The 18170-nt window shown below is 42.8% G+C and overlaps 1 protein-coding gene across 10 annotated transcripts in view; it reads right to left on the reverse strand.

The window, feature by feature from the left end:
• Window positions 1-499: 499 nt before the first annotated feature.
• The window catches only part of BBX (BBX high mobility group box domain containing), a 281884-nt gene continuing 264213 nt past the window's right edge, over window positions 500-18170 (reverse strand). For 9 of the 10 annotated variants that reach the window (XM_065913527.1, XM_065913530.1, XM_065913521.1 and 6 more), the window contains 3 exons: window positions 11554-11751; window positions 9379-9565; window positions 500-5074 (listed from right to left, as the gene is read on the reverse strand). In XM_065913527.1, coding sequence (XP_065769599.1) covers window positions 4987-5074; window positions 9379-9565; window positions 11554-11751 — 473 coding nt within the window. In that variant the 3' untranslated portion in view covers window positions 500-4986. The remainder of the gene's footprint in view (window positions 5075-9378; window positions 9566-11553; window positions 11752-18170) is intronic. The other variant, XM_065913529.1, reaches the window with a different exon arrangement.

Raw genomic sequence — 18170 nt, forward strand, 5'->3', positions numbered from 1 at the left:
GGTCTGCGTTACCCGGTAACCACTGCTGGCCCAAGCTGTTAGAAAATCTTTGGAAAGAGTAGACAATAACTAGGTTCTGTGCATAAAAACCGATTTAAGGGCAGGATCAATTCTGACCACCCGCTGCAACAAGAAAACAGTGGCCAGCAAAGTTCCAAGCACAAGGCTTCTGCTTCTCAATTGTTAGTATAAATCATACCGCCACCAATAAAATTTGGCCATGAGAGGAAGCTTTTTTCTATGTGCGAAGAAAATGTGTATTCATATATTTTTAAGGAAAGCAGAGATGGAGGCGTGTGAGGGGAATCAAATGGATCTGCCTGCTTTGGATTTGCTGCTTCTTTTTCTATCATGTGAGGAAGATGATGTCCCCAGTGAAAAGGACAGGACAGTAATATGGGGTATAAAAAAGTTCACTATCATTTCCAAAATGAAAGTAAAGCAGTCCATCAAACCTTGAATACTTCACCAGACAGATATGGTAAGATGAACTGAAAACTTTCTTTTTTTAATATTAAAAGTATGATGTTAGTCGATCTATATAAGATACTTTTTAAAAAAAAATCCCCACACTCCAATAAAAACAAAATCCAAATCTAATTCTTTGGGAATACTTGTATAAATAAAGCAATACCTAATTAACAATTAGTACACTCTTTACAAGGTGCAAAAACAAGGTCCTATGTGGGGAAGGCTAAATTTTAATTCCCACCTAGCAGTCACTCTGAATACTTTGTAGGTGGCTTCTGCGGCCCATTTTCAGCAATACATTGTTCTCTCTGGAGAAGGTGGTCTGTGAGTCTAAACACTGCAGTGGAAAATAGTGGCACTGAAGGCAGAAGCAAAAAAAAGACAGACTCTGGAAAGAGGACTTGCTGCAGTTAGCTGCTAAAGCGAGGCAGCCCATCAGGGCTGGCCTCATCCGAGGGCCCCAGGAGCGCCCGGGCAGAGGCGCGCCTCCTCGCAGCCTGGCGCACACCCCGCCGCTCCCTGTAAGAGATGACTCCAGGCCTCGCAGGGATTCCTTCCCCCGGTGAGGCGGCGCTGCTCCCCCTTTGCGAATGGATGCTGGTCTTCAGAACACACAGGATTCATACAGTAGTTAGCAGGCAGCATGGTCCCACTGCTTCACATTAATGCCAAACGCCAAACTTGGAACAGACTTCCTTGATGCCCCCAGCCCTCCCCCCGCACCGTATAAACGGAACATGTCATTGGGTTTCCAGCTTGCTCTAGTGCTGTTATGATTTATAATTTGCGTGAGATTTTACATCGGTGCAAACACTTCCATATGATGAGCCAAAGACTAGAGTGCAAACGAAATTTTCTAGGACTCGGTCAGGGTAGCATCTGACTTGACAAGAGAACGACGGGGGTTAAACACGTGGGATTCTGAATAACCAGACTAGTTCAAATGCTCCTCTTTGTTCATAGTGTTCCATCACTTTTTTCCTCTGCAGTTTTAATGTCAGGAACTAGAATAACAGTGATAACATGGGGATGAGTTCAACGCGGGTTTGAGGGGGCATTGGTAGAAAGCTCATCTGATGGAATTAAATAAATACATTTCCAAAACTTGAGGGGAAAAGGCTGTCAGGATTACGAGAGTATGACATAGCCTTTAAAAAAAGGGGGGCTTTAATTAATTAGCAATTTTGATCTAAAACCTGGAAACTAACCTAATTTGAGGTTAAGAACCTGTATCTTCAATGTGGCTGTAGGACATTTTTCTTTTTCCTTATCTCATTATAGTTTATCAAACAAATAAAAACTTAAAAAGGATGTCTTATAGTATTTTCTTTCACTCAGCTTCTTAGAGCTGCAGCTTCAGTTACTATTATATACTCTACACACTTCAAAATTACATAGGAAAATACCCAGAATAACTAAATAAATAAAAGGCTAAAGAAAACTGGAACAGTACTGCGTCTCCATCTGAGACTGATCATCCACTTCCAGCATCACAGAGAAGGGCTAGGACAATTTTTTTTGTTTGTTTTTCAAAAGATTTATATACAGGTTTGAATCCAGAAATTAAGGTTAAAAGCATAAATATTGATAATTTCAACTAGCTTCAGAATGGTTTCAGAAAGATATGATACAACAATTTAGAATAAAACAAAGCAGAAGAGCATCATATTTTGGTTTGCTTGAGATATACATAAGGTGCAACAACTTTTTCTCGAGGATCTCGAGGGACAAATGTTAGTGTAGATGGTGTTTGCTGGCAGATTAAGGTACACACCATAGCAATATGATTTTCCAAAATAAAAAAGAATGCAAGAAGTGAAATGAAAATGATAAATGGCGGGGTGGGGGGGAGACCTACATGTTGGTCTGAAATACTTGTGCTAACAAATGCTATTACCTGAAAACACCAACACCCCTCTCCAGTGGATTCAGGGCTTGAGAAAAGCACTGTTACTGAAATCAAAACTTTGCTCGGAGAAACAACAAGGCGAGTGTCTAGAGGACTATAAAGCTTTGCAGGATTTCTGCTACTCTCAGTGACTAGCCGCTTAAAAATTAAGCATTTCTACAAAAAGTTTTTTTTTTTTTTAAGTATCTTGAAAACAGTCATATCCAGTAGGTTGCCCTCCACCCCCACCCCTGCCTAAGGGAAAAGCCACTGAGGTTTAGGAAAAGCAGATCAAGTAAGATATATTAATCACATAGAAAAAAGTAATCTTCTGTTTCGCTTCTTTTAAAAAAAGGTCCCATGAATATACGGCAATCTCTTAAGGAACTCTAGTGAAATGTAATCGGAGGACTGGAAGGAAGGAGGGGGCTCTGGCAAAAATAGATCTATTCTAACGTGTTCTAGAGAATAATAAGTTAGTACCATTGTCAAGGTGCATGTTCTGCACCAAAAAATTTTTGTTGATTTTGAATTTTTTTGGGATTTTAGCTAATCATTTTTAAATCACTGCTAGCAAGTGGTCCAAAGACTCCAACAGCCACCAACACTAGGACCCAGCAATTTTTAAACATTTACTTTGTGTTCTGAAATTTAGAAAATATTAATAAAACAGCATCATAGTAAAAAATTATGCTAAAATCTGGGGCTGCCCACCAGGTTTATTTCTACGTGAATGGGGTTAAGTTTTTAATCTCTGATTAACCTTACTTACTACCTTCCATCTTCCTCCATGTTCACAAGGAATATGCATTTTTGAGGACACCATTCCAAAGTCCTGCTGCCCTCTTTAACTGCTTTAAAGAAAAACCCCCATTCTCTCTATCCTTTTTCAATTCTGTTAGTATGGTGTACATATGTTCCAGCACCGAAACCGAAGTAGTATCTAGAACCGTGAAAAGCTAAACCTAGTCAGTACTAACAGAGTCATTTTTTTGTATGGCTATTAGGTCAAATTACGATTAGAAAAAAAAAATCATCATTACAATTCAGTCTAGTATAAATAAGAAAGCTAGATAAAACCTTGTAAACTGTCACCATTTAGAGAGCTAATTCAAAAGCTTCAAACTCGAACTAACACTATCAAAATTCCGCCAGTTTGAAAACCAATAAAAATTATTGCTGGAATCCAACAATTAAAATTTGGTAGTTTGTGCTGTGATGCAAGAGTGGGGAAATCCTTTGTGCTATGGAACAAATACCCTGTAAAATGTGTAGCCGCTGACTAATTTTGATTTATCACTTCGCATCTGTTGCTAAGGAACAAGACACTGAACGTCAGGCGGTGGAGTCAATATGCTGAATGTTCTGAGCCAGTTAATCCGCTTGGCACTGGCATATGTATGGTTGGTTTTATGTTCAACAAAACACAAAAAAGAACAGGAAACTTGCAGGTGGATCTGTGACTGCGAGTCCCACTGTGGTCAGGCACACCTCCCTCACCATTTACTCAATACCTCCGCAATCACAAAGACTCAGAATGGCTCTAAAAATCTGCTGTGCCAATTAGGCTGTGCATAGCAATCGCTACCCGTCCAGTCTGTCTGGGATGGATGTAAAAGGTCTGTAGCTCAAAGTCCACATGAGGTGAGTGTCTTCAATGTGTTCAGAATAGTGAAGTTAATACTAAGGTCACTTCTGAATAATAGTTTTCTTTTTTTTTTTTTTTTTGTCTGTATGAACGATCCATTGGTTAACTCAGACCCCTGTGTAAAAAATAAAAAGAATCCTCAAGGCATGAAAACATTTGTAATCTGCAGGACTTTTCCCCTGTCTGGGAAAATATTTGCCACAATTTGCCCCAAGCAAATTCTTCTTGGTCACTCAAGGCTAAGAAAAAAAAAAAAATTCAGCTTGCAAGAATTGTAATTTTTTTTTTCCTCTCTTTCTCTTTTTGCCAGCAAACTACCACTCTGGTGGCAAATATAAAAGTGCAGAATATAGGGACCATGAGGCCGAGCATACACCGCTAACAATGGTACATCTGCCTGCCCGTGCTGCTTGGGAGTCTTTGAACAGGCATTTTAATATTATTCTACAATATAAATGTAGGTATAACCTATTATATAAACCATCTTAGAACTTAAATCTCCATGTACAAAAAAGACTAGGAATATCTAATAATAACTAGTGCAGTGCGTCAGTTTTTGCTTTTTCTTTTTTTGTTGGTTTTTTGTTTTTGTTTTGAAAGAATAACTAGGTAATATACGAAACTAGCTTCACACCCTCTGGTTGGTAAAAGAGATGCTGGATGAGCTACAGTAAAGGCAGCCTTTTACCAAGTCACCACCTGTCACCATCGAAAGCCTTCAATAGAAAGCAAAGCTCTAGGTCATCCCGCTTCTGCTCAGCATCAGACAGATCACATCACCCTCAAAGGTTCTGGGTTCTGAGAGAACAAAACTGGCCCAGGGTGCCAACTTCGGCTTCAAGTGGATCTGGGCCACGGAGGGCAAACAAGCCGTTGTTTGCAGTCTCTATTTCCCGCCGCATGGACTCACTAGCATCCCTCGGGAAAGGCAAGGCTAGGGTAGTAGGTAAAGCACAATGTTTCACAACTAAAGGGCGCGTCACTGGTCGGCGCAGGAGATAAGTACAGGAGCCTGGGCCATTTCCTTTGGCTGTCCATCGTGGGCGAGCGGAGCTGACCTCTGACCTCTGTAAGACAAGCGGGAAAGACAGAAATCACTTACTGAGAGGACGTTACTAGAAATAAGAGAGCATGATGAATGACCAGCAGAAGCTTTCCCATGTATCTTGTTTAACAGATGCTACTGACGCACTCCTTACGCCTTTTAATTAAAACTGCTTTAAAGCATCTTTACTTTTCTTTCTTAAGGGTTTCTTACCTCAGTTCCTCTCACACAACTCAACAATACTCTCTGCCCTCAAACAAGGACCTCCACTATATAGAGACAAAACCCGAGGCGCCAACAAACTTGGGGAAATTCCCTCAGAAGTGGAAAACTTTCAGTCCAGGGCGATGGTTTCAGGACGGCGATATTCCTTTGGATCTTCTTATATTAAAAAAGGACACATTCCTTTCCTTGACTTGACCAAGGGGGAGGCTATCCTATACTAACTGATAGCCTTCAGACTCATTTCTTGATATACAATAATAGGCCCAGTGTCAAAACTGAAGGCCAGTAAAAGGGGCGGCCTCTGCAGAGAGAGGTGAACTCCGACTGAACAAATGAATGAAACGGAAACAGTGACGCCCTCCTGATGAAGGAGACGTCTCAAAGGCATATGGAGGGACAGTGTGCAGGGAAGGAGGGGAGGACCAACGCTGAATCTCAGCGTGTGAGAAGCCAGTCATCCTGAGCCAAAACCTACACATATGGAGACGGAACTCCAGACGAGACTTTAAAAATTCATGGAAATTCATATCATTTGGATTGGATCTACACCAAATAGTCTATTTCTCTCTTTTTTTTTAATGAGTAGGAAGAAAAATGCCACTTGCTTCCTGGTTATAAGAACATTTCTTGGTAGCATCTACAGAGCCTCTCCTCCTAAAAAGATAGGACCAGACACACTTGTGACATTTCCTAACAGGCTTCCCAAGCCTCAGCGAGGCAGACGCACTGCTGAAAAACACAGGGGCACGCAGCAGTGTCTTCACTGGACTGACCTCTTCAATAAAGAATCTTTAGATTATGCGAAATAAGAGGAGCAGTTTTAAGATTCAAACTGTGTCTCTCCATAACTATATCCAAGTTTCTGTCTCTTGATGCACAAAGAAGAAAATTAACACAGATATCTATAAATGCAACATTTTGGGATTTTAGAATCCAATGATCACTTAGCTTAAGATATCAGGAATTTTTTAGAAAAACAAAATATGTGTTATAATCAAACCTCTGGATTAATCTGTTTATTCATGTGGGGATGGTAAAGAACCAACTCTTTAATATGTTCAACTCTTTGTTCAAGGAAGATGAAATTAAAACAGTATTTTTTACTTTTAAATTGGAATATGTAACAATATTACAAAAGCCAAAAATATTTTAATAAGTATTGGGAAAGGAAACATACAAAGAAAAAACAAGTGAAAGATGAAAAGTACAGTTGAAAAAAAAAAACGACATCGAGGGGAGAGAGAAATTGGGTTGATAGCCCGGCCCTACTCCAGGGGATCTTCCTGATCTAGGGATCAAGCCCTCATCCCCTCCATCTCCTCCCTGGGCGAGCGGGTTCTTTCCTACTGAGCACAAGCAGAGCAATGATGAGGCTCCACCAAGTGCGGGCTCCAGCTCCCGGGGGCAGGTCAAGCGACAGCCCTCGGGACTCGCGTGGGCAGGACAGACGCTTGCGTGAGCAGCACTGCGGAGCAAACGCTAAGACACGGGAGTTCAAAGGCGTGGATTCAGATCCTGAATGGTTTAGCTGGGTGCTCCTCGGCGTTAATTAACTGCCTGCACCATCATTAAAATGCAACTAAAAAAGAGGCGCCTGGCAGAGCTGATTTTAAGAGTAAACTTAATGAAGTCTGCTCTTATAAAACTTCTAGTGAATAAATAGGCTCTCAACAAAGGTTAATTTCAATTTCCTACTTCCTGTGTTTTGTAAAACTGTTTTTCTACGCTGGGTTTCTGAACCCAGTGTTAAGATTTCTTGTGACAAGAATGCAAGTAATATATATTTACCCCTAACTCTGTGGACCACTTTCTAAATTATGAACTAGGTGATGCCGAAGCAATAATTAATTAATGTGTAACCCAGGTACAATTACATTAAGCCTGTCCATGGAGGGAAGGCTGGTAACTGCTTTAACAGGTAAGGGCTAGAGTTACAACAAACATTCCCCAGGAGAAGCTATCTTTCTGGATGTTAAGGACACTAACCATTTGTTATGTTGATAGTGAAAACTCTAATAAACAATATTATTCTTTCCAATGGGATGTGTTAAACGAAAAAGAAGACCCTCTACTCAAATCATTTTTTCCTGTGCCTCTTAGCTAACTTAGGTAGTTACTCATTCATCTGCCCATCCCCGAGTGGCGGCTGGTCTAAGAGGGGCGTGTACACAGATCGTGCAGGACCTCGGGAGGAAGACAGACAAGAGGACAAGGGACAGACGGACTGAAGGAGGCGCAGCAGTTCCCTGGGGAGGAGGACGTGCAAAGGCAAGAAGTGGGCTTATGTGGATGGGAGGAAGCGACTGCACATGAACGCGCCCAGCAAGGGAGGCAGAGCTGAGAGGGGCAAGGCTGCGCGCTCCGCCGCGCTGCAGCCGCGGGGCGGGGCGGGGATGCTAACAGCGCAGAGGCCTGACCTGTCATGCTCAGAGGGGACGCTGGCGCCAGCAAGGGCGACTGTGTGGGAGCTCTGAATGACCACCCCCTCTCCGAATTCTTATATGACCTCTTATTTCCACAATTTATGAGGGCACTTCAGAACACTCAGGCTCATATTTAATTCTTTGTGCATGCATTACGAGTTTGTCCTCTGTGCTCGACTGTGAAACGCCAGGAGTAGGGAAGTGTCCGTGTGTTATCCCCCTCAGAGACCTGAGCAGATTTTAACAATGCCTGTCACCATTCACTTGCTATTAGGCACTTGCAGTGTACACATGAAAAGGAATTTGACTTCTTGGAAATGTCTAGAGGCTATTTGTGAGGAAGCAGGAGAATTGTAATATGATAGGTAAAGAGCAAGACACGAAGAAAACTTTCATCAGGGCCTCCTAAACCTGCAGACTCCACCTGCAAAGCAGGAGACCCCAGCTCGATTCCTGGGTCGGGAAGATCCGCTGGAGAAGGGACAGGCTACCCACTCCAGTATTCTTGGGCTTCCCTGATGGCTCAGCTGATAAAGAATCCGCCTGCAATGCGGGAGACCTGGGTTCGATCCCTGGGTTGGGAAGATCTCCTGAAGAAGGGAAAAGTTATCCACTCCAGTATTCTGGACTGGAGAATTCCATGGACTCTATAGTCCATGGGGTCGCAAAGAGTCGGACACCACGGAGCGACGTTCATTTCCTAAACCTGGATGTGAAAGAGAATGGTGCCTGGCCAGTGGGTAAACAAGTTGGGCTGGATTTCAAGCACTTTCAGGCTGGAGACTGAAAACCTAAGAAAGGAACTCATCTGCGGGTGATCCACTTTGAATAAAAATATGAAATACCTGAATTTACAAAAGACTTTCTTACCTTCCCAAATGTTCCATTAAACAGCAGGACACTCAATTATATACTTAGAACTTAATAACTTTCTGTGGGGCTTTACTGAGTTCAAAAGGCTTTCACATCTGATCTCGTCTGATTCCTTACAACTGTGTGATTCTTTGGGGATATCGTTATGCTAAATGGAAGATGAGAAAACTGAGGCCCAGAGAAATAAGGTTGCTTAAGATAAATCCAGGCCTTATGCCTGCCGTGAGTCAGATGGTAAGATGCTCTTTTTCCCAAACCACACAGTTTTCTTCCGCTGGAACCACCAACGCCATCCTCGGTGGGGGTGTGGCCAGGTGCTAGGCCTGGGACACCAGGTTTATCCTATAGGACATCTCTATGAAAGGAGAACCGCTGACAGCCATTGCACAGAGGAGAAAAACAGAGGACAGGGAAGGGAACGCTCTTGCTCAAGGTCTTCCTTAGAGTTTGCAGGTGACAGACGGGGCACTCAAACCCAGGTCTGAGACTTGCCTCCACAACTCCAATGGTTAGATAATACTGCTTCTCTCTGCTCTCTCAGGACTCTTCAGAAACGAAGCTTAGTCACAGAATAAACTATATTCAAAGTAAAATTCTTGGTGGGTGTATTTTCCCGCACGGCTAAACAGTAACACGTGGTAAACAGAAGTCTCCCGAACCCCAATCATCGTGGGAAGTATCACCAATCACATCAGAAGGGATGAGCTGGGTCTGCGTGTTACGGTCTCCACCCATGTTCTGTGAAAGGGGGTGAAGCTGAACGGCGCCCCCAGGCCCCAGGGCAGCGAGGCTGCCCACCGCTAACCTGTGCACGTTTTCCATGGCGGCCACTTCGGCCAGCGCCGCGAGGCTGAAGAAGGCGGACACGGCCGGCATCTCCGGGGTGCTGCTCCGCGTCTCCGCGGCCTCCCTGGTGTGCGGGCACGCGTCGCTGCAGCCTGTCTCAGTCACCTTGGCGAGGCCCCTCTGCAGCTGCTCCCGGGGCTTGTCATCTGCAGCGGAAGGGAAACTCATCATGAGAGAGGAGCGCTCTGTTTCCTCCGGAGAAGGGACACAGAACACTCAGTGTCAGACAATGCGAAATGAGCTAATATGCTTTCCTGCTCACTTCTGTCATCCACGGAATATTAAGGCTGTTACCGAATCTCTTCTTCCGTGGGAATAAAACTCTTTTATTGAGCTCAGCCGCAACCACGAGCAGCACTATGCCCTGAAGCTCAGCATAGGAGCTGTGTTTTATCCAAGGTCAAAGAATAGGCCAGTCTTGGAGAGAGAGGGGGAAAATGGGCATTGGTCAGAGTAAAACCTAAGGGACTTCTGCAGCGGGGCGAGGGGATGCTGCAAAATGGCCCTGCAAAACTCAACTGACCAAATACTCTGATGACGCCACAGCATGCCAACTATGCATGTTGGGCATTCCTATGCTGAGTTACCAATACTTAGAATGGCCTAAACTCATCCCAGTGAGATCCTACACTGTTATGTTTGTTTTGAAAACCTTCTGCAAGGGAGACAAAGGACCTGCTGGTATTTGTGAAGAGGCGGCCGAAATGCTACACCAATCCATGTGCTAGAAATGACTGCACTTCATTATGCAGCCCTTACAAATGAGGAGGAGAGGGAGGAATCTTCCTCATTTTTCAAAAACCAGCTTACCTATAGAAAGTAATTGATATAAAGGCTGTAAATGTCATATATTAGAACATAAGAGTGCTATATGCTTTTCCAAATAAAAGGGAATGTTTTCTAAAATCTTTCCCTCTTCCTTACAAGGAAAACAGAAGCTGTAACAACTTATACAATATGAAAATGACAGAACAGAATCCAGAATGGATAAGGAGAGCAGAGCCTGCTAGACTAATGATGAAGAAAACTAGACTGCAGTCCGTACTCTACACTTAGTAGTTCAGGATGTTCCGAAACAAAATTCAACCTCTGTGAGCTTCACTTCCTATGTAACAGCAGAATTGGGGGTCTTTAACATGTGTGAAGGTTTAACAATCTACATATGCAAAACACAAGTGCCCAAACTCCACTAAGTGACTTCTAATTTCTATCTTACCATACAACGAGTCCACCAACTAGACTAACCTAAATCAGGTGTTTATAAATATCACCCTCAAAGAACATTTACTTAAAATTTTTTTTTCCTATTTATAGAAGTCACTATGGACCTTTGAGCTTTTTCTGGAAACTGGATCAGGGGAGGGGAGGGAACACCTCCTTCAGGGCTGATAGAATGAGACGCTGGAGGTACTGAAAGGCAGAAAGGCAACGGCGAACGCCACTAATGCTCTGCTGGTGGAGGACCCCAAGACGTGAAGGGGATGCGCAGTGTCCCTCTCGACACCACTCCTCATCCTGGGTCCCTCCAGGCAATTCCCACAGAGGCCGCCGCGCAGCAAACAGACCACAGGCCACAAAGGAAAATGGAGAAATTCACTGTAAGTTAATATCTGGTTACCGAGTGGCCTAGAGAACCAAGAAACCGAGACACATTCTCAGGCTCCTTTCATGGTCTGAATCAGCTGCATAGGACGTGCGAGATACTTGCTTTCTTAACTCAGGGGTTTACATACTTGATGATCCGGCTTGTAATGACTTAAATAGTGAACCAGGGACTAAGATTCATGCAGTACTTTTAAAAGTCTCAGATCTTTGGGAATTTACGTAAGAATCTGTGGTTGTGCAAGCTGAGAAAGACAAGGCAGCTAACAGTACTAAGAGCTACCTTTTCTTCCTAGAAACTCTGGATATGCTCTTGGGAAAAGACCTATGGTTTTAACACAGAAGCCAAAACATGTATGTTTAGAAGTCTGCAGGAAACCAGTTCTCAAGGAGACCCAGAGAGAGAACCCAGAGAGCAGACCTACGTTTTGGGGAGGACCCACGGTTGGCTCGGGGTCATTTTCTGGCCACTGAGGCCACGACAGTCCTTGCTTGCTCGGGTCCTGTCTGCCTAAGCACTTCCTTTTCTTACCCAAAGTACCTCCTGCTGGTGACACCCGGCCGTCTGCTGTTCTCACAAGGTGTGTGATCTTGGTTTTCCTTGCTTTTCTCTTCTGGCTGCCCACCAAGGGTTCTTGAGCTGTTGTTGGCTCTGGAGTGTTGGGAATGGACAGGGCATTTTTAACCTTATAAGCAGGCTCTGTGGTGTTTTTGTCTTCTGAAAATATGGCTGCAACAGGACAAAAGCATATACAGTTACACACAAGAACACAAGCATGACTTGCAGAAGGAAACACGTCTAAATGTCCAACCTATTTGAACAAGAACTTAAAGTTTTCAAAGCATTGAGGGAAAAAAGAAATACTGACTATAATTTTAAACAAATATTTCTTTAAATATTAAGTACAGAATAGGATACCCTCTGTACCCCAACAGAATACTATACTAAGAGGCCAGTGGAGGAACATTTTCTAAGTGTTTGGATCTTGCAGGTTGCGGTGTGGGTAGGTGTGTGTAAATGTGAATAAACTGTGTCCCAACAGACAAGTCGCAAACATGATCAGGATCCCTATGTGAGATCCTTTTGACCAGCTTAGTCTGGAGAGGTAGATAAAAGAAGTTTCTTTCCTTGTGAGGATACTGAGGTTAAGTACGTGCTTCTTAAATTTACACTTATCACTGGGACATTTGTTTTCAACCTCCAGGTTGGACTGATGAGAAAAGAAATTGTCTGTGAGGCCTGATCTTCTTTTATGCATGCTGAGTACATAACAGAAGGACCTGGCAAACACTGATGAAGCTAGCTTGTAACGAAACTCTCCCATTGGCAGAATTCAAGGACAAGATAATGTGCTTTAGGGAGATAATTTAATAAAGTACATGTCAGTGCAACTCCCTGAAAGGTTAGTTTCAGGTTTTCTAATTCTAATTGTAATACCAGCAAATCACTTAATAGCACACACTTGTATCCTCTTAGTCACTGTGTCAAGAGTAAGGAACACATTTGCCGCCAAAGACCTTGCTCCCAGTTCAGATGGGTCAGGAATGCTGTGTCTCTTCTTATTCATTTCCTTAGGAGTCCGTCCCTCTCTCTCCCCCCTTAATTTAAATTAAGACAAGAAGACGCAGATATGACTACAATAAGCACTTAGAGAGTATTTCTTTGTAGTCACAAAGAATCACTTTGTGATTGGGACTGTTTTTATCCCAGTGAACTAAGGGTAGTGGGACAGGAGAAAGAGGCCGTCTTTCCATTTTTAACTGTCCAATCTCTTAAGACGGGTCTAGAAACTGATTCTGACAAAGAGAAGGGGAATGAGGGTCAGGAAATCAACTTGGTGGGCAGTTGGAGGTGCTTTTATCAAAAGGGGGATAAGAAGGCAGACATTGGAAATAACACAAAAATGTAATGTAGGAAGACAAGCTAAAATAAAAGGAACACAGCAGAAGAAATAACTCAGTGTGTGAAAAATGTTACTTATTGATATAAATACTTATATAAGCTTCATTTAGAAATTTTAATGTAGCTTCCTAATGGTTTAAGTGCAGCCTTGGGAAAGGAGGCTACAAATTAGTAACAATTTTGCCCTTAAGCATTTGAAACCAGGCTTCCTATTCCAAACAAGTGGGAAATCATTTCAATCACATCAAGAGAAAGGATGTAAAGCAGAAATCATACCATGATGTGTGGCTTGGTCTTAGTATATTATTGCATAATAGATGGCTGTGTGTGGACAGGCTTAAAATAATAGTTACTTAAAAACAAACAAACAAACAGAAAAACTATTTGGCAATGCTCCCAAACATCTTTTCAAGCAAGTAATTAAAAATTAGGAAAATGGCTCCTTTTAAATTATAGATCTGACCAGGTCAGTCATGGAATATTTAGACTTTGCAGTTAGCTTCACATAGGGCAGTGGTGATATATATGCATTAAAAAAAATTTTTTTTTAGTTTAAAGTTCAGTGAAAGCTACCAGCAAAATAAAAAGATAATTTGATTAGAAACACTCCAAAGGTGTTTCGTGACTCTGCAGTAGCCCTGAAATTCAAGCCTCCTATATAAAGAAGACAAAATCTGAGTTGATAATAACCTTATTGGATATTCACAAGCTTCAAAAGTCTAGTTTCTTGTCTAGGCTGATCAGTTGTCCCTTCTGACTACAAGGGGAAACTTGTGATCTCTCTCTGGTATGATCACTGCATTACAGATGGACCTTCCAGACAAAGCATTAACCTCTGCTCTCTTTTTCTTCCTCTTCCCAGAAAAATCTAGAACTTGTGGAGATACGGGTGTAGCAGGATTCCAAAGATGAAGGGTGTATTAAATGCAAATTACTGCTTGTATAAGAAAAGAATCACAAAGGTCAGAGAAAAGGCACGGGCACCAGAAAAGGGCTAAGAGGGGTGGGAAAGATGACCCGGTTTCTATGGCAACAATACAGGGCTGATGGAAATACCAGTCACAGAAGACTCTATTCTTGACTCTTTAATTTACTAATGGTGGGACCAGGGGTCTCAGCTTCCTCAAGTAAAGATGGAAGCTGGATGAGACTACCTCTAAGGAAGCCATCCAGCCTGAAAATTCTTTTCGTTTTGCCGCACAGCCTAGGACCGAGGTCCTGGCGGTGTTTTCTCCGGTCAGCTCCGGGGTCTCAAGGCTGTTGGCGAGCCTTGATTGTGGGACTCCCTTGACTGTCAGCTTTTTCTTTTCAGTGAGACTTCAGATATTTTAACTTCTTTTCAGCGGTTACTCATTTTCCTATATATTTCTAGGAGAAGCCAAGGGTGTGGGTGCAAAGGGTTTGCAAATGGGAGGTGAATCAGGCCTTAAAGGCAGTGGGACGGGGGGACGCTCAGACACCAGCAGACAAGCAGCCGCGCGGTCAAGGCAGGCGGCCAACAGGTACCAGTGATCACGGGGTCACAGGGATTGGGATGCCGGGAGACAGCAAAGGGATGAATCAGGCTGCAGGCAAGGGAAAGACGAAAAAAGGAGAACGCTCTAGGAGTTCTCATAAATCACCGTAAAGGAGGCAATGCCACCTCTCCAGACGCTGTCTTCTCTAAACCACTGTCAGGTCGAAGGGTAATCACAGGGCCTGTAGATCATCCACATCGGAAAAAGGCACCTGGGACTTCGCTGGTGGTCCAGTGGTTAAGAATCTGCCCTCTGATGCAAGGGATGTGGGTTCTCTCCCCGGTCGGGGAACTAGATCCTACAGGCCACGGGGCAACGGAGTCCACATGCTGCAACCTGAGAGGCCCAAGGGCCGCAGTGAGTTCAGACCCAACACAGGCAAGTCAGAAAATCTTTATTTTTTTAAAGAAAAAACTTCAATATAAAAAAAAGGCATGGAATGTGATCCTCCTGTAGTTAAGAGGAAAAGGGCAGAGTGAGTCTGTCCCATGCTCTGACCCATGCGTGACCCCGAGAACATCTTGTCTCCTCTGGTGGCCTAGACCGATGATGGTCTTCAGGGTCAGTGCTGAGGGCGAACCCTCTCCTAACACAGAAGAACTGGGGAAGGCAGGTAAGGCTAAGTCAAAGACGTACAGCTGAAGTTTGAACAACGCAAGTCTGAAATACACAGGTCCTCTTATAAGAGGATATTTTTGCATAAATACCTCCTACAGTACTACATAGTCCATGGCTGGTTTAATCTGCAGATGCGAAACTGCTTATACGGCGGGCCTAGAGGGCTAGCTGTAAGGTTACATGGGAATTTTTGACTGAGGGGGTGAAGTGGGGGGTGAAATGATTCACTTTGTTCAAGAGTCAACTGCAGCTGTCTGGGACAGAACAGTAGATATGAGTCCAGCAGCATTAACAAAGAGAAACTTCATTTATCATCCTCTCCAACTAGCTGGTTACAGGATCTCAGGCAGGAACCCTGAACACATGTAGCAACTGTGGTCTACTGGGACACAATCTATATAGATTTACATACACGGTCCTCCCCACCAACCTGCAAGATTCAAAACAAAGGCTAAGTGGTGCAAGAAAATTAATCAACAGAAACCTCAATTAAACAGTTAGGAGACCAGAAGGGGGAGCTCTCAAGCCTTGTGATGATCCTAGAGCCCAACAGGAAGAAAGACCTCTTTCCTGGCACGGACTCACACAATGAAAAGCCACACACTTGATTTACCATAGACCTCCCAATTCCAGTTTCTTTCCCCCTCTATAAAACTCTCCTTCCTTTGACATATGGGGGCTTGCGCACCATGGTTGCACACTCCAAAGTTAAATTCTCCACTGATCCAGAATATACTCTGAGCATATTCTGGCAGTCTATTTGTTTCAGGTCAACAGTGGTAAGGAACAGGAAACGAAGAAAGCATAAAGGGAACAGCCCAAAGATGTGGATCGAGACAGCAAGGTTGCTCCTTTCCCCTGCCTCCTCTGTCCCCCGTCCCCCGCCCCAGACCCCTGTGCTAAACTAGTGGAAATGTGAGAAAAGGAAGGTTTTGTCCTCTAAAAACAAATCAGTCATTTTCCCTTTGGACTTGTAACCGAACACACAAACCTATCCAAGCACTGCAAAACAAGCCCACAGAGCTGCTTTTTACACCCCACAATAATCGTAACACGCTTCGAGCATAACATGTGAGAGTGATGATGTGAACACGCTGATCCCTGCAGTGACGTTTGGAATGTGGCCATAAGAGACTGTCTTGTTTTCCAAACTCTGCTCCCAAAAGGCAGAGTGAGTTTCCTGGTGAAGCAGCGTCGCACTTGTCCTGTTGCCCCAGGAGGCCATTAAAATGCTCCAGAGTCATTAACTCACATGCCAATTACAGAAGTCACACGTGCACTGAAATTATTATAGCCACGTCTGGACTCTCACGGCCATGGGTTAATCTCCACGAGCTGAAAATGCAGTCAAAAGCTAAACGGAACACAGGAGTCAAATGAAAGAGCCTTATCTAAGACCCTAGGGACTCTGCTGAAGTTAGAAAGCTACTGCTCTGAACTTGGGAAGAGAGATCAAGTTAGCCTGACTGTGCAGATATTTCAAAAATCTAACTGTAAACTAGACTTTTCTCTCCTGCAATTACATTTATATATTGCAAAGAAACTGATTTTATGGCGATACCTCGTCTGAGATTTCTTCTTTTTTTTTCTTATACAAGATAGCGTTTATAATTCCAGCAAATGAGGGCTACTCAGATATGCCTAAAAAAGTCTAAAACGTAGTGGTCAGAGCGCTTTGGTACTGGTTTCTTCCCTTCCTGCTTACACTGGCCAGGCTTCAACTCCTTATCAGGTATTTGAAGCTGATAAGGTCTCCTTAAATTGACTGGAGCTGCTGTTAAGATTCATTTATACAAAAAGTATATGTGCAAACCCTCTGGAAACATAAAACAATATTAAGTAGTAATCATCCCCATCAATATTATTACAGTTTGAAACCTCTAGCTTAAGCATGAACTTATGACACTATAACTTAGTGGAAAGATAAACACAGTGGCAGAGGGAGGTCATCTTGGTTTTTTTGAAAATTTTACCTTGAATTTTAGCCTAAAGGCAAATCTTTTTTTTAAAATGATCTGCAAGTTTAATAAGTGGTTCAGCAATTTTGAATTTTAAAAGCATGGGGAAAAGGCTTATAAATTATATGCTTAGCATTTAAACCTCAGATATGACTACTAAACCCCTGAAAATGTCTGATATTTTAGGGGAGAAAATTCATGGTCAATTATACTGAGGATGGTGTAAGTAAAGGATAGTGAACTTTAAGTCATCCATTTTAACAGAGTCAGAAGCAGCTAACAGCTGCATGTGTAGCCTCAGTGGAATCAATATTTCATTTATCGGCATCTGTTACAAACTTCTAACGTCTGTCTAACCTTTGCCCAGGATAGCCTACACATGCTACACACTGTTCTGATTATGGTTTCCTTTTTCCGTCCTCATATACCTATAATCTCCAAGATAAAGTTTTAACAAGGAATGACGTGGAGACATATCACAGAGTCACCACCTGAACAATAAAACGGAGGGGTTGGTATAAAAATAAACAACAAAAAGTCACTTTAAATTACTGGTTAATTCCTAGGGCTCAAACTGATTCCTTTCTGTCTGGCTACGTAAAATGAATTTGAACTCTACGCTAAAAGATATGTAATTTTCAGTGCCTATTCTCCAAAGTTTCGTTCCATACACATTACTAATAAATATAATTAAATATCAAAGATAATAAATATTTCCAACTAAACCCTCTCAACTGCCTAGAAGATTAAAAATTAACTTACATTTCCCCCCTCCAAATGGCAGAAAATTAGGGCTTCAGAATATGGTATTTTCAGCATTATACCACTCACTAAAGGTACCACAATAATAAAATCATCAAGTGTTAGAGGGGGAATGAAATGTACAGTTCATGTATTACTGTGCCTTCTCATTTATGCCACCCCTAAACACACATATCCTACAACAGAGAACAAATGTGGAGAGTGAATCCTGTGAGGTTAAAGGGTCAGTCCTCCCGGAAACCACGCATTGGTGGCAGGTCTGAGATTAGGGGTCAGGGCCCCTAATTCCTACTGCTCACTCTTTTACCACCCCGCACGTGCTGTGATACCTCCTTTTAGATGAGGTGGGGTTTCCATTGTTTTAAAATTAAAATATCTAGAACAGCATCAT

Source organism: Muntiacus reevesi, chromosome 21, assembly GCF_963930625.1.
Source record: "Muntiacus reevesi chromosome 21, mMunRee1.1, whole genome shotgun sequence".
Classification (NCBI taxonomy): domain Eukaryota; kingdom Metazoa; phylum Chordata; class Mammalia; order Artiodactyla; family Cervidae; genus Muntiacus; species Muntiacus reevesi.